Genomic DNA, 21,201 nt, shown 5'->3' with positions numbered 1-21,201 from the left:
CTGCGTGGCAGGCTCTGTTCGTGCACAAACACGACAATGCGCGTCTTCCTTCTTACCTTTTTCAGCGCTGACATCTTCCGCCTCAGAGAAGGTCACTTCTTCTTCGATAGTAAACGGGAGATAAATAAGTGGACGGCGATCATGTCCCCTGGTATCCGTGAAAATGTTCATTGCCTTGTTCGTTGGAAACATCTGCAGCGAATCTGTCGTAGTTTCCCATGATGAAGGCGGCTTGTGCTGTGTGTTTTCTTGTCCGACGCAAGTCCCGATGCGGTGGCAGAATTCATTCTTGGGAGATGACTTATAATGCACTGATGTTGTGGTCACTGAAAGCGCAGCTGCTCTTATGGAGGCAGCCTATATCAGACGCCATTTTTTACAAATCTGCACCCACAAAAGCCTTCTTGTCTTCCTCTAATGTGAGGGAAATGACACGAAACTTTAAATGCAAACTTAAAAGTAAAATGCACCAGACACGTAGACAGTCATATCACATTTAAAGAAAATGTATATACAAAGGGGGGAGTGTTCAAAATTACTGATGATAAGTAACCAAATAGTTTGTGGAATCCAATTATTTATTGTGTTGTGTAGTTTAAAATATGTGTGACGCAAAGAAAAAGAGAGTAGCATCATTTTCATATTTTTTTACTCTGTCGTTTTATTTCTTTATTGTGGTTATTGGATCATCAAAACTTTGTAAAATGCAAAGGCTTAAAAGGTTTTAAAGGGAAAAGGGTTAAGTCAAAAGATAAAAAATAAATTAAGGAGAGAGGAATTCAAAAGAAGGTGCATTCCTACGGTAACTTTAAGTTACTGGGTGTGAATCAAACTCCTGCAGGGAGACTGCTGTGTCACTGGGCAACACTGCATGAAGGGGGTTGTTATCACTAGTGTGGAGCCAAAGCTCAAACTCAGCATTTATCTCCTCTTAAAAACATCTCAAAACTGACATTCAGGAGTCAATCCACACCTGAGCCTTACCTTTATAGTCGGTATCTCTCAGCACGCTCACATTTACCTCTTTCTTTCTTTCTTTCTTTCTTTCTTTCTTTCTTTCTTATTAATTTCGCCGCTTCCTGGGATGTAAGATATCATATCAGCTCTTATAGCCAAAGATCTATAAAGTTCTGCTTTCGCCAGCCTTCAAGTTAACTTCTCTGGCAGACAGAATATATTTACAAAGAGCGTCTCTTAATCTCTTTGCACTCTGCAACGATCAGCATGATTTCACTGATGCTCACATTTCAAATCAGCCTCAACTCAAACAATGAACAGAAGTTACATCTGTTCAACATAGATTTTGTGGCAGATGGGAGCAATCGATGTCTAAGGAGTAACAGATCATGACAAAACCCCACAAACACTGCAACACTTATTAAAAAGTAGGATAATTTGTATATATTTCATATATGGCATGATTACTCTAAATTATTAGCTCCCCGTGGGCCCATAGATAATAACTATGCTAAAACAAAACACACGTTGTTCAAGTCCTTGCATACTCTTACTAAGCAAATCCAATTCAGCCAATTTTTTTATACCTATAAAGTTTAAAAGGCCCTCTGGCATGAGTCAAAACACTCTTAATCGCCTTTTTAAAATAATTCCTCCTGTCATTCCTAAATGTGGACACTGGAGGACGCCAGAGACGATTGGCTTCATTCAGCTCTGTCCATGGTGCTGAAATTCTAGCGGGTTCGCTATATTTCTAATCAGACTCTATAACAACAACAATAATAACACTAATCATAAAAAAAATCCTCTATTCTGTCTTTTGCGCTTCTGCATTTAACCTTACATTACAAAACTATTGGTTAGTGAAGACCTTCATTGTTTTTGGCTTCTTTATTTCTCTTTCTCGATGTTGATGGTTCTGTGGGGTGTGCAGAAAGATAATGCATCTTAGACTAAATTTCTCATGTTTTTTTCACACTGGGGCATCTTAAATTAAATATAGTGCGTGGTTATGTTCTTTAAAAATATATATATACTTTAAGGATCACTGCACAACCTCTGCCCCGGATATCTCATCTAAAATTTGCGTAAGTTCTTATTTAACATAATTAAAACTGCTCGAAAAAACAGCACTTTAACCACGTTCGCCACATGTAATTTCGTTGCTCTCAGGTTTGATGGGATCCCATTTTTCCTGATTAAATGCGTGTCTCGGTTTTCAGTTTCATTCGAGGTGTCCTTATCTACGTTTTTATATAATTTCCTTTCTGTGGAGACGAGCAACGGCCTTGGTGTGCATTTTCAGAAACATTAATAAATAAATTCCACTCGTTAGTATGCAGTGACTTATTCAGTGTCGGAACAGTTGGAGTTTCCGCCCACGAACGGGGTCTGTGGATCGATAGCTACCACTCTGGGGACTTTCTGGTTAAAGTTGTGTCCGCTAAATATTTCCTGGGCTGTTTGGCTGGTTTCCATTCTCTCGACAGATGCAATGTGACACACTGCACCCACGGACCGTGTGAAAGTATAACCTGTTACCTGGCGCCACACCTGCATTTAATAAAAGATAATTAGCCCGTAGCCGGTGTGTCTGCTTCTCAGCAAGCGCATTTTATCCTGCACTCTACTCACTATTTGGTGTTTGGATTTGTTGTATTGTGCGATTGAAAAAACAGAGATCTAAATAATCCCATTAACAAACATTCATGCTGTTTATCCAGCGTGCGGCTGCTGCGCAATCAGTTTGCTTCTGCCTCCTTTTTGACGCATTGGATTTAAAGGCGAAGCAGCGGAGTTAGATTTAGAGTTGGAGTTATATATGGCTGCCTTTTTGTAGCTGTTTGGTAATGTAGGATACCCAAGAAGAAGAAGAAATGACTGTTATTGATTGGCTCTGTGCCTTTCGTTAAATTTGGGATACGGGACGAAGAAAGGCAAATTTGTCCCGAGACACCCGAAGAAGAAACCCGCCGGACGGACAGTCGGGGCCAAACTGGAAGGCGTCCAGCTGGTAGGCTGAGCAGGTAGGATGAATGAAACTGGAGCTATGACTGCGTGTGAAAGGCGACTGGTTAGATATAACAACCAAAATGGCTTGATAAACTGCACGGTTTTTTTTCTCCATGGATGCAGAAAAACATGAGCCAAACTTCACTGATAAACAGAGCTATTCAAAAATGCGAAGCTTTTTAGAAACGAGATTGAGAGACAGACAATTTTCGAGACACGTTCATCAATTAGAGGCTTCATTCTTTAACACGGCACACAATTCATTAAGCTGCGCAATGATTTAGGAGTTTAATAGGTCGGGCTGGTAGAGTTAGTTATCCTGTATAGCCCTGTGGGTAATACAGCTGTGTGAGTCATTTGAAATGGACCGTGTCTGTCACATTATATCTTGCATGCCGAATAAACTTGAATAGTGTTCCAGTGTGTGAACAAATCTCCGTTTTCGGTTCGTGTGTGTTCTCCTCCCCCTTCTCCAAGGAAGCCTTAAATTGCTTGATTATTCAATGGGGTTTAGTTCATTCTTCATGGCAGAGACGCAGCCACGTGCTAAACATGACAACCTCATTCTGCTGCCGTGGAGTTGACAGACAAGATGCTGCTATGCTTTGGGCACCACACATTCGTGTTGCCTTACTTCACATTAGCCAGCTGACCAGGATAATGAAAGCTATGCAAAGGCAAATTTACTGGAGGCTAGTTTTATTGGACAAATGTAATAGCTTCTGTAGTTTTTGGAAACTGTTACTAAAGGGCTTGGGACTAGAATTCCTGGACTTCTGTTGTTGTGCTCATCAAATGGTCAGGACTGAGTCATACTCATGAAAACCGTGTTTATTTATTTTTGGCCAGTCAACAGAGAGCCTCACAAAGCAGGACACAGTGAGGGCAGTTGGGATAGCCTATCAAGATATCCACCCCTGCTGGATCATGGGTAACCACAATGGCAAAGACAGCCATGTCCCTACAGGTAACTCAGCATCCAATAGTCCAATTTCAAAACACATTAGAGAAATTATTTATAAAATACTGTGTATAAGTTTCAGGCTTTGTATTTTATTTTTTTGTAACTGTCTTGTTTCTTCTGATCATTATTTCTAAGTCTGACTATTTTTAGACTGTTGGTACGACAGGTCCAGGAAACTGTCAGCTCCACTTCATCTCTTTGTCTCCTCTGTATTTCCAAGTGTGAAAAATAAACTGTCAAAGAGACGGCACGAGAAAGACAGTCGGTTACTTTTACTTTGTGAGACAGCACGGCAGCTGGGGCTCTCGCACTGAAGAGGGCGTCAATCAAAACATTTGTGCTTGTTGTGCTTCCACATTACCAAAGGATGAAAACAGGGTGACTACAGAAAGTGAACGCTTATGGAGACATTTGCATGAAGGAGTTCATTTTCTGTGCCATTCACTCACTATAACAGGTTTTAACACTCCCGTTAAACAAAGATCAGACAAAGAATGTTCCATTATATTCCCCCAGTAACCATTTTAATTTATTTATAGTTATTATTTTAACCAAAGCTCAATGTTTTGTCTAAAGCAGCAGAAAATGTGTTTGGAACTGTTTTAGTAAACTCAAAATAAATACTAATTTAAGGACAACCACTTACAAAAAAAAAATGTAAATGTGTCAGTGAGGATGCTTTGCATTTTATAGACTCACTCTTTTCAAACCAAACTAAATTCTGGTGTCGGGCCCTGTATGATCAAAAACCATATTTCAGCAAACAAAATGATGAATCAGCATGACAGTGAAATAGAAACCACATCCAGTAAGATTCAGTAAAAGTTGGGATCAGAGTTTTAGCTTCTTCAGCCCTTCAGTATCCTTGAATTCAAAGTGTCACATTTGGCTGAGCTAATGTGTGAAATTTGACTTTACAACTTTATAGGTCTAGTCTTTTTGTCTCTTGTCTCTTGGCTGTCGGTATGCAGGAATTCAGCTCATGCTAGAGGATGAGAATAGCTTCCCCATGGTAGCTGAGCAGACTACATCATGCTGCTGCCAGGGAAATGATGAGTCTGCAGAATCCTGCAGCACAACACAAGGACAAGGAGGGGAAAGCTTAAAAAGATCAGAGTCAAAGGAGGCGAAGATCCATGTAGCCTGCCAAAATTTCCACACCATAAACAGGATAATATCAACATCACAGAGAAATCCAGTAGCTCTAACATTAGTTATCAGCAACAGATGACACACTAGTGGATATTTCCTGATTTGACACATAACTAAAATGCTAATAATGCATTAGCAAAATCATCATTCTGCTCTCAAGGTGTCTTTTTAGAGATTTTTTTTTTTAATGTGTTTATATTTTGTTTTGTTTTTTTGGTTTGTTTTTTTTCTGCAGCTCTTTATAATATAGTCACATTTTGGCTGCAGTGAGGAGCAGCTCTATGATCAGGGTAAAAATTATCTCTCTTCCTGGATCTTGCCACATGGGGGAACAGCCTGCATTTGCCAGCCAAGATATTGGCAGGGGAGGTTTTTTGCTGCATCAGTCTGCCGAGGATAGTAAATAAGGAAGCAGGCAGCGAGGCTTACATCTGCAGTGAGGAAAAGAAGAGGGGTGGCTTTGCAATCGGCACATTTTTCAACAGATTTCAGGACAGTGCCATTTTTCTCCTTTACCTATTTATTTCCCTCCTCTCAGGTTCTCCTTTAGATTTCTTCCAAACGCCTCCTACCACACCCTCACAGGCAGAGCTGACTGTCATGGCCTTATCCTCTGCAGCTTCCTCTGATAAGGCACAAACTCCTCCAGCAGCTGGCAGCACCACCCCCTCCACCACCTCTCCATTCACAGAGTGGACACAGCGGCTGTCGGCTCCCTCAGAATGGGCTGTAATCAGCGTTGACAGCGTCGCTGCCTTAGAGACAAATGTGAGCGATGCAGCAGCGAGAAATGAGGCAGCGGTGGGCAGTCCGGCCACTCCAGTACCGCTGCCTTTGTCCAGAGGTTTGCCTTCAGAGCCTTGTTCGAATGAGAGAGACAGCGGGCTGGAGCCACAGGCTACAGCAGAGAGAGCTGGAGAGGAGATGACCTTGGTTTTACTCAGTCTAATGGAGCACTACAGGGCCTCACTGGGCCTAACACCCAGCACTGATATTACCACAGGAGCAGTAGGTATGCCCTCTGTCATCACCTGTTTTGTTTGTTTGTTTTTTTTAAGTGTGCTGTCACTGACACATCAGAGATGTGTGGTGATGAGAAAGGAAGCAGAAAGTCTTTGTAGTTAAAGATTACATATATATTGTTAAAGAAGTACGTGCTCATAATAAACGTGGAAAAAGTTTCAAATAATGAAATCTGCATGCGAAGGATCAAAAAAGCTCAGGCTTCACACTCCTCCCAACACTTGTTTTCAGGCAGTTTTTTTTTCTCCACTTCTATATCTGTATGATATTAAAGAGATGCAATATCCTCAATATGGTCTTCTCCAGCACAATGGTATGTAAGCACAAAGGCCCCACCTACCTACTGTTAAAACCTTGTGTTTATAAAAAGCAGCAAATCAGAAAAAGCTGACTTAAAAAGAAAAACCTAGTCCCAGGATAAAATATGGAACTGAAACTCAAACGTGGAATATGGCCAAAAAAAAAAAAATGGTATGACTCCAGGAGCTATCCATCATAGTTATAAGTGGTTTAAATATCATCATCACCTACTAAGTGTCATGTGGAAAATTGATTATTAACAGCAGCATAATATGCAGTAACTTAAAGGGACAGTTTTGTGATATGGTTGTTTTGTTTTCTAACTCGTGTGTCAGAGCTGCTTCGGCATTTGATAGCAGAAAGAGAAGAGCTGGTTGAAGAGGTGGAGACCCTGAAGGAGACACTCAGGGTGAGTTGTTGGTCTACAGGTTGCAGACAGTGAGCTTGCTAATTATTTAGCATTCAGAGCTGTGTTTTCATGCAGCATTTAGTACTGCATTTGTCTAATTCTGTGCACTTATTTCTGTTTTAAATGTCATGTGACATCATTGCAACATTCATATTCCAACAGCTCTGGTCAGACTTAAATTCAGTCACACGGTACTGACTAGTAGACAGATATTTATGTAGTAATGACAAATGGAGAGCAAGCCTTAACGTGGAATTACAGTGTTTCTTTGTTCCTCAGACAGAGAGGTTGGAGTGGCAGCAGTTCCAGTGTGACCTACAGGTCGCTGTGTCTGTTGCCGACCGGCTCCGGGTTGAGTCAGAGCAGGCTCTGGGTTCACTCCAGGAGAGCCACAGGACTGTAAAGGAGCAGCTGGCACAGGCCCTCAGCAAACAGCAGGATACGGACCGAGAGCTAGAGAGGCTCAAAGCTGAACACAAAGACGCCTGCTGCAAACTGGCTGAACTGGAGAAGCAGCAGCAGCAGGATCGAGCCGAGCTCGATGCCCTCAGAGGTCAAACGTATAAAGATGCAGATAAACCAGACTCTGAGGAGCAGCAGGAGGAAATGCTTGAAGTTACAGAGGAAGCTGAAGCAGGGACAGAAGCTCATGAAACAAATCAAGAGGTGGATGCTACAGAAAAAGGCTGTGATCCTGAGGAGACGAGGGAATCAGAAAATGTGCAGCTGAAAGGGAAAGGGGTGGCAGAGGCATACATTCGCAGTTTGACTGCCCTGGAGAAGAAGAAAGGTGACGGACGTGGACAGAAAGATCCCAGAAAGATTGTGATGCTCTCTGAGAGATCCTGGTGAGTCTGAATAAAAGCTCAAACTGTGGTCTCCTTGTTGCGACAAAATCTAATCCAACACAAAATTGTTGTCTTCTTAGGAGTCTCTCTCGTCTCCCGCTTCCAACAGACTCTTTAAATCCAAATGGGGCTTCAAAAAACTCGAGTACAACATTGCCACTGTGCAAGGTATAACACGTTTACACTATTGTGATATACTGGGAGACACTGAGATGATCGATGTCATCCCATGTCGAATGAAATGTCAAATATGCCATTACTTAACTGTTTCAGAAAGAAGAGCCGACAAAAGGGAGGCGGATGGACCGAATTTTACAGAGGCAGGACAGCTGGTCGAGCTTTTACACAGGTGTGCTTCAGTCTCCCGAATCACCGTTAACCAAACCATAGCATCTTGTTTTATTACAACTGTGTCTGCATTTGTGTGATGCAGGAAAACAGGATGACGAACAAAGCTCAGATTCCTTCAAGTGAGTGGCTGATAAACCTCATATATTGTTGGTAAAGATGATGCTGATGTCTTTGTGTGGAAAGAGAGGTTGGCAAGCATTTGTGGAAAAATAACCAAAAACACACTGATACAATTGGCATTTTTCAAGTCTTTGAGCCAAAAACAGTTAAAACTGACCCATATGACTTTTATATTTGTATGACTTTAGAATCGATTTGTGTGTTTGTCCGATTACACTTTTTTTCACTCGTGTTCTCAGGTTAAATGACTGAAACAGTTTGCAGTGAATGAGCAATTCGCAGTTAAAATGTTTCTCCATCTTCAGACCTCGGGATGGTTTCAGTGCTCTGCTGAGGCGCCATGGTGGCTCCAGGAGAAACTCCCTGCTGCGCTGGTGCCAAACTCGCACTCAAGGTTATAAGGTCAGAGAAGAGAACTTGAGCATTGCTGAGCTATATGAAGTCATGTGACTCTTTGTAACAAGTTAAATTCAGACAAATTGCAAATAATGTTTTGTGGCAGAATATTGAGATCACCAACTTCAGCAGCAGCTGGGAAGATGGTTTGGCGTTCTGTGCTGTTTATCACACCTATTTACCAACTCTCATCCCCTATGACAGCCTGAACCCAGCTGATAAGGTAAAACTCAAAATGCAATGATCTCACGAGAGAAAAGAAAGCACTCTTTAATTTCCATCTGCTGTCCCCGGACAGTTAAGCACAATATTAAATGACCTATAAAATACAAATACATACCAAAGACACCAGATTAAATTTGAATAGTAAACTCAAATGTGCAATGCTTAACACAATACAGCACAAAGTCTGTAAAGTTTCAGGGATATTAATCTGTCCAGTTAGGAAACATAAACCACTGTGAATCCATTTCACCTCCTTCTGTGCAAATTAAGTCACAAGGTGGACTGGAAAGGCAACAAAAAGACCGATCCCACAAATGGGAATGATTGTGGTGGCCAACATTGCTCTCGCTTGACCAATTATTCTCTAGTTACCTTTTTTTTTTTTTTCTTTTTTTTTTTCTCTTCTCTTTTCTCTAATGTCCTTGCCACTACTGGTAGCATAAGACAGTACCTATTGTTCCTATTCAGGTTGCACATTTAGTCCAGCTACTTCAGGATGGCACAACCATATGTGCCGCCACGAGAAGGTTTCCTGTGTCTTTCAGAATAGTCTCACAAATGTGAAGGAAACAGTGGAGAAGAGAGCTGGACAAGGTTGTCCGCACAGTCACAGACCCACAGAGAAGACCTCCAGTCAATGACTGGCAGCATTACCTTATCTTCACACTCCTTCACATGTGCTCAGTGTGAACCTACTCTCATCTCTGAAGAGAACTGGGTGCAAATGGCGAGCCTCAATAGGTCTTTGTTGTGCTGGACACGAGTCCCACTAAAGGACGCCGGGCGTTCAAATCACCCCCATGGTCTCGGTCTCTGTAAGTTTGGTGAGAAACATATACAAAGGGTTGCTGGAAGTCTGTCTCCTTCTGTTCCTTCTCACACAAAGGAGTAGATACAAGTCCATCTGATGGTTTGGTGCCCTTTATGACCCTCCTACAGCTCTCTGTGTGACAGACACGCGGTTATACATGTGGAACCTGAATAGTCCATATGTGCTATCTTAATCCTACTTGTCATCTAAAATGCAAAAATAAGGGCTATGAAGTATATTTGCATTTACACATTCATGTCTGTAAATGTTCATACAAAACGTGTCTTTATTTTTACAGAAGGCAAACCTGAAGCTTGCTTTTAAGACAGGAGAGAGTGTCGGGATCTCTGCCACACTAGTGAGACATTTTTGTTCTTCTTGTTCAACTCAGATTTGTGTGTTTTACACAAATAGCTCAACTTTAACATTATTATTCTTTATCTGCTTTTTAAAACTTCCTGTTTATCCTATGTGGCAGACAGTGGAGGAGATGCTGAAGGCAGAAGGACCAGACTGGCAGAGGGTCTTGGGATATGTCGAAAGTATTTTCCGCCACTTTGAGATGTGAAGTCTTCCGCCTTCGTTTTTTATTTCTATAATTATGAATCAGGAGCTGAACCACGGAGACACAAGACGGAGCTCAGCTCTCTAAACTAAAACACGCTGGCAATACTGGACTCCATGACTTAAGTTTAGGTACCGGAACAATCTTTTTCACAGAAACAAGTGGAAGAAACTAAATAGCATTTCACTATCTGAGCCATTTAAAAAAAAAATCTTAAACATGCACAGAAGTTATTCTGGATCTGAATACCTGGCTTGATGAATGTGCACAAGACACAAATCTAAATATGCCAGAAAGACTGCACACTGAACTACTTCCACATAAACTGGGTGCCATCTGCACTGGTTTTGCACAGTTTGCCTTGGTGAAGGGGAAAAAAAGCACTTTTGGAAATGTAGTGTAGGTTCCAGAATCTGGGTCACTTTATTTATCTCGACTAATATTTTTATCCTGAACTTCTTCTGCCACAATATGTATTTATGCATCAAAGCCTAAGAGCTGTATAAGGTAGATATGTATTCAGATTTTATATGCTGGAATAGTGATCTTTTAACCCCAAATCCTATATGTAAAAGAAAAATTGCCTTTAATGAAATGTATATATGTAAATACATGTAATCGATTCAGGTTTTTTTTTTTTTTTAAGTTTTTTTTTAGTTTTTTTTTTTTTTTTAAAGTATGGTAAACACTGGTATATAGATTAACTGCAATAATAAAGCATTTAAATGGAAATGAGGTTTTTTGGGGGGTTTTTTTGCACATTTTCTGCATTAACAATGCACACAGGTTCAGAGAAAACATTTTAATTTAAACAAAAAAGACATTTGACAGCATATAAAAATGGTACAAAACATGGCATCAAAGGAAATGATTAAGGTTAAGAAAGTGGTCATGGTGTAACATGTGACAAATAAATACAGAACAGTAAAGAAAAGCAATAATTAAGCAAGGGTACTTGAGATTAAACTGGAAAAGTTGTGTTGTCTTTCTTGGAATATTTAGTGTTTTTAAACAATAACCGCTCCACATAAAGACAGAACTGTTGACGGCATGCTGGATCTGCTCATAACTGCACTGTATTCCAAAGTTTAAATGGAAGTATCCTTGCGAACAATGGATGGAAGTAATATTTCCTATGAAGCTGGAATGGCGCCTCCTATAGGTGGTGTTGAAAGTGGCGGTAGGAGAAGAGATTTCAGTTTAGCAGACATGGCTGCGATTTCTGGGTCCTGGGTTTCATACATCTTGACCAGTCGGGCAAATTTAAGGACACCTGAAAGGGAAGCAGATGATCAGCATGACAAATTATATCATCTCCCCAGAATGACATGCAGCCTGTAACCAGTACAGACTGGAAGTTTCCATCGAAAGGGATCTATTACAGTTTGTTACTGACTTTTTTGGATTCTCCTAGAACAGATTTCTATTTCAACTCGTCTTCCTTTAAAGCAACTCCCTTTTGATTGGCTGCACCTTGCAGACAGGAAATTTAAACCACAAGTAGGCGGGGCATCTGTGCTGTGTGCCTGAATTGACCTCATTAAACCCGAGCCTTGGGCTCCCAGGGATTACTTATACATACACTGATTTTATTATTTAAAACTTTGGACATGTTTAATTTTAAAAAATTCCCTGTGTGTGATTAAAAATTGAGGCCCATTTAAAATATGTCATTTAGTATCTATAAAAAACAGTGATGTGCATATGTTTGTGACACTGTAGTGAGGATGATATTAGTTTTGATAATAATGAACTCAGTAGGTGGAATATAAGTGTTTTAAAGACACTGTCTGGCTTTGTTGTTGCATCTTAAAGCTCCTCTGTGGATTCAGGCGGTCTCATCTGCTGCCGTCTTTGTACCTAATCCCATAACAATTTCATTATTTTTCCATCGAGCCTCTGTCTGAGCTATGCAATCTGTTGCAAGCCTCCTAGTTATAACTGTCTTTATGTCTCGGGTAGTTGATCAGACATCTCTCCAATGTGTGACTGGTATACATCTAAAGTGACTACAACCCTGCAAAGTTTGGTTTCTGTAACAGCATTGTGTGGGAGATTTAAGGTGATGTCTTTAGAGATAGAAAACGGTAAGAAACGTTTAGATGAGAAACAAATATGATTTATAAATGCAGCATTTATTTGTTCTTCTTTGAGTAGTTTAATGTCCAATTCATACATTTAAGACCCAAATTAAATTATATGAGTACTCTGCGTCATATCAGCCAACACTAATTAGCACCGGTGGGATCATTTGTTCTAGTCTGAACGGTGTCTTAAAATTATTTGAACTTTAGAGTAGTTTCTATTGTTTTAAGCCTTCAGAGAATAATGTCTTACACTTGGTACTTTAACTCAGAGAAAGGAACCTGCTGTCCTGAAAAAAATTCCACAGATAATCTTACTACTATGGTTGGCTCTTTGGACAGAGTTCATCCCTAATCATCTCAAAACCGGGGGGATTACAATAATTTTTTTTTTCTACAAAAACTAAATGGGAGGCCAGCAGTGGGCGAGCTGCTTATTTTCACAGTACACTGTTTGCACTTTTTCTCTAACCTAGCAAAGAGCAGGCTGCCACCTATAACAACACCACTGACCTCCAGGAGTACGCAGAGACTGTTACTGCCTACATCTACAAGTGTATTGAGGATGTAACAGTCAAGAAAACCATAACTGTCCGGGCAAATCAAAAACCATGGATGACAGGAGAGATCTACAGGCTGCTGAAAGCTAGGAATGTTGCCTTCAGAGATGGAGACGAGGCGAGCCTGAGAACAGCTAGGGCCAACCTTTCCCGTGGCATCAGAGAGGCTAAGAGACAGTACTCCAGGAAAATATCTCATCACTTCAAAGACAGCAGAGACTCACGGAGCATTCAGACCATCACAGATTACAAGCCCCCACCACAGACCTGTGATAGCACTATCCCCCTGCTGAACGAGCTGAATACTTTCTTTGCTCGCTTTGAAGTCCAAAACAGCACCACTGCACAGAAGACCCCACCCCCTCCTGGTGACCAGGTGATGACTCTGTCCCCGGACAGCGTGAGGAGATCCCTCAGCAGGATCAATGCACGTAAAGCTCCGGGTCCTGACAACATTCCTGGTCGTGTACTGAGAGACTGTGCAGTGGAACTCACTGATGTCTTCACAGACATCTTCAACATATCACTCATCCAGGCTGTCGTCCCCACATGTTTTAAAGCTACCACAATCATTCCGGTTCCAAAAAAGTCATCTCCCTCCTGCTTTAATGACTATCGTCCTGTTGCACTTACTCACATCCTGATGAAGTGCTTCGAACGACTAGTCATGCAACACATCAAGACTGTCCTGCCCCCCTCCCTGGATCCCTTCCAGTTTGCATATCGGCCCAACCGCTCAACCGATGATGCCATCTCCACTGCACTCCACTCAGCACTCACACACCTGGACAAAAAAGACTCATATGTTCGAATGCTGTTCATAGATTTCAGTTCAGCATTCAACACTATAATCCCCCAACAGCTCACTCAAAAACTGGTCCAGCTGGGGCTCAACACCTCACTGTGCAACTGGCTGTTGGATTTCCTCACGGGAAGACCTCAAGCAGTACGGGTCGGCAGTAATACATCCAGCACCATCATTTTAAACACGGGGGCCCCGCAGGGATGTGTGCTGAGCCCCCTCCTCTTCACTCTGCTGACCCATGACTGCACTCCATCATATAGCTCCAACCTCTTCATCAAGTTTGCGGACGACACAACGGTGGTGGGTCTCATTAGCAACAGGGATGAGACCGACTACAGAAGTGAGGTGAGACGCCTGGCCACGTGGTGTGTTGACAACAATCTCTCTCTGAATGTGGAGAAGACGAAGGAGATTGTTGTGGACTTCAGGAGAATGCACACCCAACATGCTCCTCTGACCATTGACGGAGCGTCTGTGGAGAGAGTGAGCAGCACCAAGTTCTTGGGTGTGCACATCACAGAGGATCTCTCCTGGACATACAACACCACAGCACTGGCCAAGAAATCACAGCAGCGTCTCTTCTTTCTCCGCAAACTAAGAAGAACAGGAGCACCAGCCCCCATCATGTACACTTTCTACAGAGGCACCATCGAGAGCATCCTGTCGAGCTGCATCACTGTGTGGTTTGGAGCCTGCAATGCGTCCTGTCATAGAACCCTCCAACGCATAGTGAGGGCTGCAGAGAGGATCATTGGTGTCTCTCTCCCCTCCCTCCAGGACATTTACAGCACCCGTCTCACTAAAAAAGCCCTTTGCATAGCGGCTGATCCCACGCACCCAATGCAAAGCTTCTTCAAGCTGCTGCCGTCAGGGAGGAGACTGCGGAGTCTCCAGGCCAGGACCAGCAGACTGAAGGACAGCTTCATCCATCAGGCTGTCAGGAAGCTTAACTCCCTTCCGATTCTGCCCCCTCTCCCCTCTTCTCCTCCATGGTCTCACTGAACTCTGTCTCACACACACACACACACACTCTCTGACTCACTCACTGGCCTGCACCAGTTACCAGTCACTTTGTGGAGCATTGGACTGCCATTACCTCATAAGACTTTGTTGTTACACTATCTCTTACCGTATATTACTAAATCTCCATTTGCACTATTTGCCTATTTGCACTACTCTGCCTGGTTTACACTCAATGTCATTTACCCTTACTTGAATATTGTATATCGTATATTGCATAGCTTTCTTGTTATACGTAAAATTGTATTGTATTTATTTAAATTTTTACTTTTTAATTATTTTATTTGCATTTTTTAATCACTCTCTTATATTTAAATGTTCATTTGCTATTTCATCTAGGGTTTGAGAGTAACGAAATTTCTATTCTCTGTATGTCCTGTACATGTGGCAGAATTGACAAATAAAGTTGACTTGACTTGACTTGAAGAGCAAAACCAAGCACATTTTTAGTTTTAAGATACAAAAAAGCTCACCTTCCCCCTCATTGTTGAATCCGTAGGCTTTGATAACCTCTTGTTGAATTTGGGTGGCCACAGGGAGCACAAGCTGCAGCATCTTGCCCATGTCGTTGCAGGCGCTCTCTCTGGCCTCCTCCATCCGTGCGGCATTCTCCGGTACTGAGAATGCCTGGATCACCTCGCTCAAAACCACTGTGAAAAAAAAGCTTTTTTAGTAGCTGCTCCACAAAGTAAAAAAAACCCAACCTTTTCCTGACATTGCTGCACATTTTAGAAGAAATTATCAACTTAATTAATCTCAGCTCTGCTTTTCGCAGGTGATGTGGTTCTGTTGGCTCGCACTGGAACAGTTTGCAGCCGAGTGTGAAGCGGTGGGAATGAGATTCAGCACCCTAAATTTTGAGGCCATGGTCCTCAGCTGGAAAAGGGTAGAGTGCCCACTCCAGGTCAGGGATGAGTGGAGGAGTTTAAGTATCTCTGGGTCTTGTTCACGCGTGAAGGGAGAAGGGAGCGGGAGATCGACAGACGGATTGGTGCAGTGATGCAGACGCTGTAGCAGTCCATTGTGGTGAAGAGAGCTGAGTGTAAAAGTGATGCTCCTAATTTACTGGTCGATCTACGTCCCTACCCTCATCTATGGTCACGAGCTTTGGGTAGTGACCTAAAGAACAAGATTGCAGATACAAGTGGCAGAAATGGGTTACCTCCAAAGGGTGGCTAGCCTCTCCCTTAGTGATAGGGTGAGGAGCTCGGCCATCTGGGAGGGGCTCACAGTAGAGACGCTGCTCCTCCACATTGAAAGAGCCAGTTGAGGTGGTTCGGGCATCTGACAAGGATGCCTCCTGAGCTCCTCGTGGGTGTTCTGAGCATGTCTCACCGGGAGGAGGTCCCGGGGCAGACCCAGGGCGCGCTGGAGAGATTATATGTCTCAGCTGGCCTGGTTTGGTGTTCCTCTGGATAAGCTGGAGGTGGTGGCCGGGGATAGCTAGGTCTGGGCTTCTCTGCTTGGGCTGCTGCCCCGCAGGTCCCGGATAAGCAGAAGAAGAAGGATGGATGGCAGTACAGTAACTAATCTGGAGCCTGAAAATCACCATCACTAATTCTTCTTCTTACTTTTCATGAACAAAGAAAGTGCACCCCATCCAACTCCAGGGCCCTATACTACAAAAAAAGTTCACAACACCCAGGCTATTTTACCGTTATCTAGATTCTCTTATGCTAACACTGGCGATCAGGATAAAAGGTCACACAAAGCTGGTTATCAGCTCAATAAGTTAACCCAGGGTTTCTCTTGTGCGTTAACACAAGAAGGGTGGTATTGGCTGCATCTAACCAATCTAAAAGAGGCATTTCACGGATCATATGACTCTTCTTCCACACAAAATGATCCCTATGAGTGTCACCTAATCCAGAAACTATCAATGCGTGATTAAAAGTCTAGGATGAAAGCTTTAGATTTCGGACACAAAACAGTAAAATAAATATTTTCATTCCAGTTGATTATTTTAACACTGAGTGCACTCTCAGTCCTGCTGTTTATTTCTAAGGTGATGGCTGTGCATTAGAGCTCTGAAACTTTAAACTGGATCCATTTGAATATTAAAGATTACTGTCCCACAGCTTAATACTATTATTAATAATATTATTCTGAATAAAGGAGATGTTTACATTGCCATAGTTTATTGCAGATAAAAGTTAAAACCATATTACTGATTGAACAGGCATTCTTTGTGTGTCCTGTGTTCTAGTAGCTGTAATACCACCAGAGTAAAAGATTAGAATTAAGCATAACAGCATTTTATACATTTTCTAAATCACCAAGTTAATCATGCACATTGCCGTTATAATATGACTCACAGGTTGTGCTTCATTCAGTGGTTTTACTAAGGTACACATTAATAAGCTGCACACACAGGCATAGACCAGCATACAATCTATGTTGCAATTAAAACGTGCTGTGAATAAAAGGATCAGTGAATCACGCCGCTTCCAGTTGATTTTAAACTTAAACTCAGAACATAACCCGCTCTTAAAAATGTAAGTTTTTGTTCTCTCAGCTGCAGACTCAGTGCTGTTTAAGGGCTTGAAAGTAAATATTAAATATAAAAACAGAATTCAAACACAGGATTACTACAAATTTGATATGAGGTCATTAAGGACAGTGTAGCCGTCCTGTTTTAGGTTTATATATTACTACTTATTTTATATTACTATTTATTACTCATAAAACAAAAAGCTGTTGTAAAATTGTTTGCTGCCAACACAGAAAACAAGGAATAAGTTGTGTCTAAAAATCTGTATTTATTACTGATGCTCATCAGGGAAACACAGAAACTTTACATCCTACAACTCTCCCCACAGAGTTCTCCCGGGTCTTCCAAGTTAAGTCTACAGCATAAATTACCGTGATGACTTACCTCGGTAAAAAGTGAACCACCTATGTAGTACAGAAAACCTAGGGTTAACCCTGAAGCTACCTGGATAATCCAAAATCCTGCTGACAAGTACAGGTCTCGGTCTTACAAATGCAACGTACGAGTACTTGCCCAGTATTTATTCAGCAACAATATGGACCACCTGGGGAAGAGTAAACAAGTAGAAACGGGAGCTTTTATATATATAAACCAGCTGTTCCTCTCACCTCTGGTCTGCTCAACTGTCAGAGTGGGCTGCTGTGCTGGAGCTGTGGCCATGTCTGCAGAGAAAACAGAAAGCCACGAAAAAAATAAAGCTACTGTAGACGCACTGATGTAGACAAAATTAAAAACATTTACATTTTGTAATAATAAAAGTAGGAAAATTAAAGGAAGATCGAGGTAGCTTCAAGAATATGAAGCATCTTTGTTTTATTGAAATATATTTTAATGTATAACATAATGATAACTGTTAGCTTGATAAACCAATAAAAAAAAATATAGAAACCGCAATAATAGCACAACGACACGTATATATAAAGGAGACGTGGTGGTTATGTGGTGATTAGCATCTGTCTCCGATCGTTCATTCAGTAGCTTCAGTAGCTTAAAATTTGACGGTTATCAACAGCAACAGCAGCTAAAAATCCATTTATTTATTTACCAAACTAAATGAACATAAAACAGTATAACATTTGGGGAACTCACCTCTACTGAAAACAATCACTAAGCTAGCAACAGAACTGTGAAACTGTCGTAAAACGGGGACTGTTGGAGGCTTCTTGCGACACACCATCCTGCTTTCAGGTAGACGTCGACGTAAAATGTAAACATACCTGTTACTAAGCTAGTAGCAAGTCATCAAACTTAGACTGAAAGTTCGTGTGTGCGAGAGAGATTTACTGTGCTTCGAAGGGCTTATAACTTTAACGTAAGCTTATAGAAGTTGTGAATGAGTTGCTGTCGGTTCTTAATTATCCATGGAGCAAAAGCTGGCAGAGTTCAGAGCCAGACGACAGGCTGAAAAAGCTGCTCAGAAGAGTGAGACTACTGGTTCACAATCCAGAGGGGAGACAGCAGCAGACACCGCTGCTCAGTGTGATAAAACACCCACAGCTGACAGTCTGCAGCCTGAAGACAGGGCACGAAACAACCAGACTGCGACCGACGGCTCTCAAAGCAGCGTAAGAGATAATTTCAATCGGGAAGCTCATGAACTTCCCGATTTAGCTTGTTATTTTAAAGATCGGACTGTGCGTGATAAATAGAGTGCTTCGTCTGCTTTGCACTAATAGTATTGTTTTACAATTGGCAATAATTTAAAAAAGCACACTCACGAACAATGACAAAGTAAACCATCAAATATAACAGTAAACAAACGCACAGACCACATCATTAGTTACACCTGCTAAAAGTGATTTCCATCGTTTCTATTTTTTCATATCTAATATATTTGCCCACACTGGTAAATAGGCTGTAGTCAACAGGATTTACGAAGGGTTTACATATAAAATAAAGAGTTAAATAAAGAAAATGAATTGAAGGTATTTCCATGACGTTATTTCACCTACCCTGTTTTCTACATTGGCCATTTAAAATATCTTCTAATGTTATTGGGGTGTTTTGTTTTGCTTTGTTTTTTACTCAAAATGACTTGATATAATTCACAAAAAGATATGTTTTAGATACTTTTGACAGATTATAGGCCAACAGTATTTACAACAGTGTAAAATAAGCAGTCCTTTTTTTGTCAAGTACCAGAATACACCTTCTGGTATTTCGTTTGAAATCAGGTTGGACCTCCTTTAGCCACCAGAACTGCCTATATTATTTGTGGGATAGATTTAACAAGTTGCTGGAAACAAACAAAATCGCAGAGGTGCTCTATTGGATTGAGGTCTCATAACTGTGGAGGCCATTCGAGGACAGTGAACTCATTGTCTTGTTAACAAACCAGTTTGAGATGATTTGTGGTTGTGACATGTTACCCTGCTGGATAGAGCCATTAGAAGATAGGTAAACTGTGGTCATAAAGGTATGCACTTCTGGGTACCTTGGTTGTAACGATTGGTTGAGTTACTGTTGCCAAAAAAGTGTTGGCTTTTGATGGGATTATCTACAAGAGAACTGCTACCCACTGGATATTTTTTCTTTTTTGAACCATTCTCTCTAAAGATTAGAAATAAATGCCTTTGTGGGAAAAATAATAAAGTAGCTGTATTGATTGCGATGTATTGATTTGGAGATCCAAGCTATTTTTTGTAAGCTCATATTTTTTCTCAGCAGCCAAGGAATACTCACTGTACTGTATATGTTCATTTAATCCCCACTAAGTCATGTACAATTTGTTTCTAAGAAAACTGACATCCTATTGTTTATTTATTTTATCCAGTTTGGTGTATTTGTAGCATCACATGTTTTTATTCTTCTCTTCTTCTTTTTCTGTTGTGTATTCACTATAGGATCGTGGAGACTGGCTGCTGGATAGCGCTCTGGGAAAGTGGCTGGCTTCCCGACAGTTTGTCATTTCTAACATCACTTTACTAAAAGTGCTGCTATGGCTGGTTCTGCTGGGTCTGTTTGCCGAACTGGAGTTTGGTCTCCCCTTTTTTGTCATCTCTCTCTTCTACTGGCTCTATGAAGGACTCCGGAGCCCAGCGCCGCGCAAGCCTGGTGAACTGAGTGCTTATTCAGTGTTCAATCCAGACTGTCAACCTCTGCTGGGTGCTCTAACCGCAGAGCAGCTAGAGGGAGAGATGGGCTACAGACCTCTGGCAAACAGATGACTTGCCTGTGATATGCACATTGACATCAAATATTTAAATTTTCATCTGAAAAATGTTAACTTTTCTCCCATTTTTTTAGTTGCTGCTTCTGTATGCCACATTAAAATGTAACTGGTCAGCCAAAAGTTTTATTTCTGTTTCTACTGTAAACTATTTTGATAGTGTACATCAGTCATATATAATGGCTAAATCATGATGGTGGGTTGGCATGTCTGTAATACAAGTTTTTTTTTTCATTTAAACATGGATGTACTCCTAATTCTCTGATCAATGTGAGTTTATTTGAAAATACAGAAGCCATATTGAGGATTAAAGAAAAAAAAAAACAGCCTCTACTGAGTCAAATGAACTGCTTTTAATTTAACTCAGTAAATGGCTATTTTATTTTATTTTAGGTTTACATCTTAATTTCTTAACTTTACATCTTTGTGTTTTTTCTTTAGCTACTAGAGTAGCTCAAAATAATCTGTTGTATTCTAGGCCTTTAAGCGACCTTACTGCTGATTGGTTGCTCCTGTCAAACAGATGATTGAAAAAGCATGTGGGCACTCACTAGAGATGACCAAGTATGTGGTCTTATTGATATCACACAGGGTCAAGTGTACAACAAGTGCTGAAACCCTGCATTTAAAGCAGCAGCTTTTGGTTCTCAATGATTATTTGTGCAGACACATGAACATCCACTACTGTAATGCTGCATATGACAGAAAATTAGAAGGAGGGAAAAAAAGTACAGATGTCCGATAACAAATTGTGTTTGCGATTCACGAAGTGGAGTTCTAAAATGCAAAACACAGCTTTCTCACTGAAAACAGAATTACGGTCAAGAAAACTGAATGTTAAATAAAATTTAAACAAAAAACTGTACGGCTGTCCTTCCTTTCCTCCCCTTCGACGAAACCGGCGGGCACTTTGACCCGTCACATCTGTCATTACAGAG

At 41.2% G+C, this 21,201-nt stretch overlaps 4 protein-coding genes across 5 annotated transcripts in view; 2 read left to right on the top strand and 2 right to left on the bottom strand.

The window, feature by feature from the left end:
- Positions 1–420, bottom strand: part of LOC309689798 (uncharacterized protein) — a gene marked incomplete at its 3' end in the record, with an annotated part of 45,415 nt that extends 44,995 nt beyond the window's left edge. Inside the window, exon 1 of the mRNA XM_082506460.1 lies at positions 57–420. Within this exon, the coding sequence (XP_082362586.1) occupies positions 57–74 (18 nt within the window). The 5' untranslated portion in view covers positions 75–420. The remainder of the gene's footprint in view (positions 1–56) is intronic.
- A 1,999-nt stretch (positions 421–2,419) lies between these two features.
- On the top strand, positions 2,420–10,527 carry LOC309689017 (uncharacterized protein). Of its 2 annotated transcripts, XM_082505151.1 has the most exons (12): positions 2,422–2,984; positions 3,820–3,937; positions 5,625–6,098; positions 6,745–6,818; positions 7,098–7,666; positions 7,747–7,834; positions 7,940–8,015; positions 8,100–8,136; positions 8,443–8,539; positions 8,640–8,756; positions 9,868–9,927; positions 10,048–10,527. In XM_082505151.1, exons 2-12 carry the CDS (start codon positions 3,898–3,900, stop codon positions 10,135–10,137), a joined length of 1,722 nt encoding a protein of 573 aa, XP_082361277.1. In that variant the 5' UTR covers positions 2,422–2,984; positions 3,820–3,897; the 3' UTR covers positions 10,138–10,527. The 2 variants fall into 2 exon arrangements, with proteins under 2 accessions (XP_082361278.1, XP_082361277.1); XM_082505152.1 differs by lacking the exon at positions 3,820–3,937 and having other exon boundaries at positions 2,420–2,984.
- Positions 10,528–10,921: 394 nt separating this feature from the next.
- grcc10 (gene rich cluster, C10 gene) lies at positions 10,922–18,275 on the bottom strand. The gene is made up of 4 exons (XM_082505157.1): positions 18,184–18,275; positions 17,703–17,756; positions 15,077–15,253; positions 10,922–11,407 (listed from the first exon to the last, which is right to left on the bottom strand). The coding sequence occupies exons 1-4, from the start codon at positions 18,269–18,271 to the stop codon at positions 11,268–11,270; spliced, it is 459 nt and encodes a 152-aa protein (XP_082361283.1). The 5' UTR covers positions 18,272–18,275; the 3' UTR covers positions 10,922–11,267.
- A 175-nt stretch (positions 18,276–18,450) lies between these two features.
- Positions 18,451–21,134, top strand: saysd1 (SAYSVFN motif domain containing 1). Its single transcript, XM_082505156.1, has 2 exons — positions 18,451–18,659; positions 19,938–21,134. The coding sequence occupies exons 1-2, from the start codon at positions 18,456–18,458 to the stop codon at positions 20,259–20,261; spliced, it is 528 nt and encodes a 175-aa protein (XP_082361282.1). The 5' UTR covers positions 18,451–18,455; the 3' UTR covers positions 20,262–21,134.
- Positions 21,135–21,201: the final 67 nt, after the last annotated feature.

This window comes from Aulonocara stuartgranti (assembly GCF_965226115.1).
Source record: "Aulonocara stuartgranti genome assembly, chromosome: 15".
Taxonomy (NCBI): domain Eukaryota; kingdom Metazoa; phylum Chordata; class Actinopteri; order Cichliformes; family Cichlidae; genus Aulonocara; species Aulonocara stuartgranti.
This window is presented reverse-complemented; position numbering and strand designations above follow the sequence as displayed.

What these genes read in the sequence shown, in the direction of transcription:
- LOC309689017 (XM_082505151.1), top strand. Translation starts at nt 3,898, where the DNA reads ATGGGTAACCACAATGGCAAAGACAGCCATGTCCCTACAG. An exon ending in CTCGCACTCAAGGTTATAAG is followed by an intron (nt 8,540 to 8,639) that starts GTCAGAGAAGAG and finishes GTTTTGTGGCAG; the next exon opens with AATATTGAGATCACCAACTT. An exon ending in GCCTGAACCCAGCTGATAAG is followed by an intron (nt 8,757 to 9,867) that starts GTAAAACTCAAA and finishes TTATTTTTACAG; the next exon opens with AAGGCAAACCTGAAGCTTGC.
- grcc10 (XM_082505157.1), bottom strand. Translation starts at nt 18,271, where the DNA reads ATGGTGTGTCGCAAGAAGCCTCCAACAGTCCCCGTTTTACGACAGTTT. An exon ending in GACAGTTGAGCAGACCAGAG is followed by an intron (nt 15,254 to 17,702) that starts GTGAGAGGAACA and finishes TTTTTTTCACAG; the next exon opens with TGGTTTTGAGCGAGGTGATC. An exon ending in ATTCAACAATGAGGGGGAAG is followed by an intron (nt 11,408 to 15,076) that starts GTGAGCTTTTTT and finishes CTTCCCTTTCAG; the next exon opens with GTGTCCTTAAATTTGCCCGA.
- saysd1 (XM_082505156.1), top strand. Translation starts at nt 18,456, where the DNA reads ATGGAGCAAAAGCTGGCAGAGTTCAGAGCCAGACGACAGGCTGAAAAA. An exon ending in CCGACGGCTCTCAAAGCAGC is followed by an intron (nt 18,660 to 19,937) that starts GTAAGAGATAAT and finishes TATTCACTATAG; the next exon opens with GATCGTGGAGACTGGCTGCT.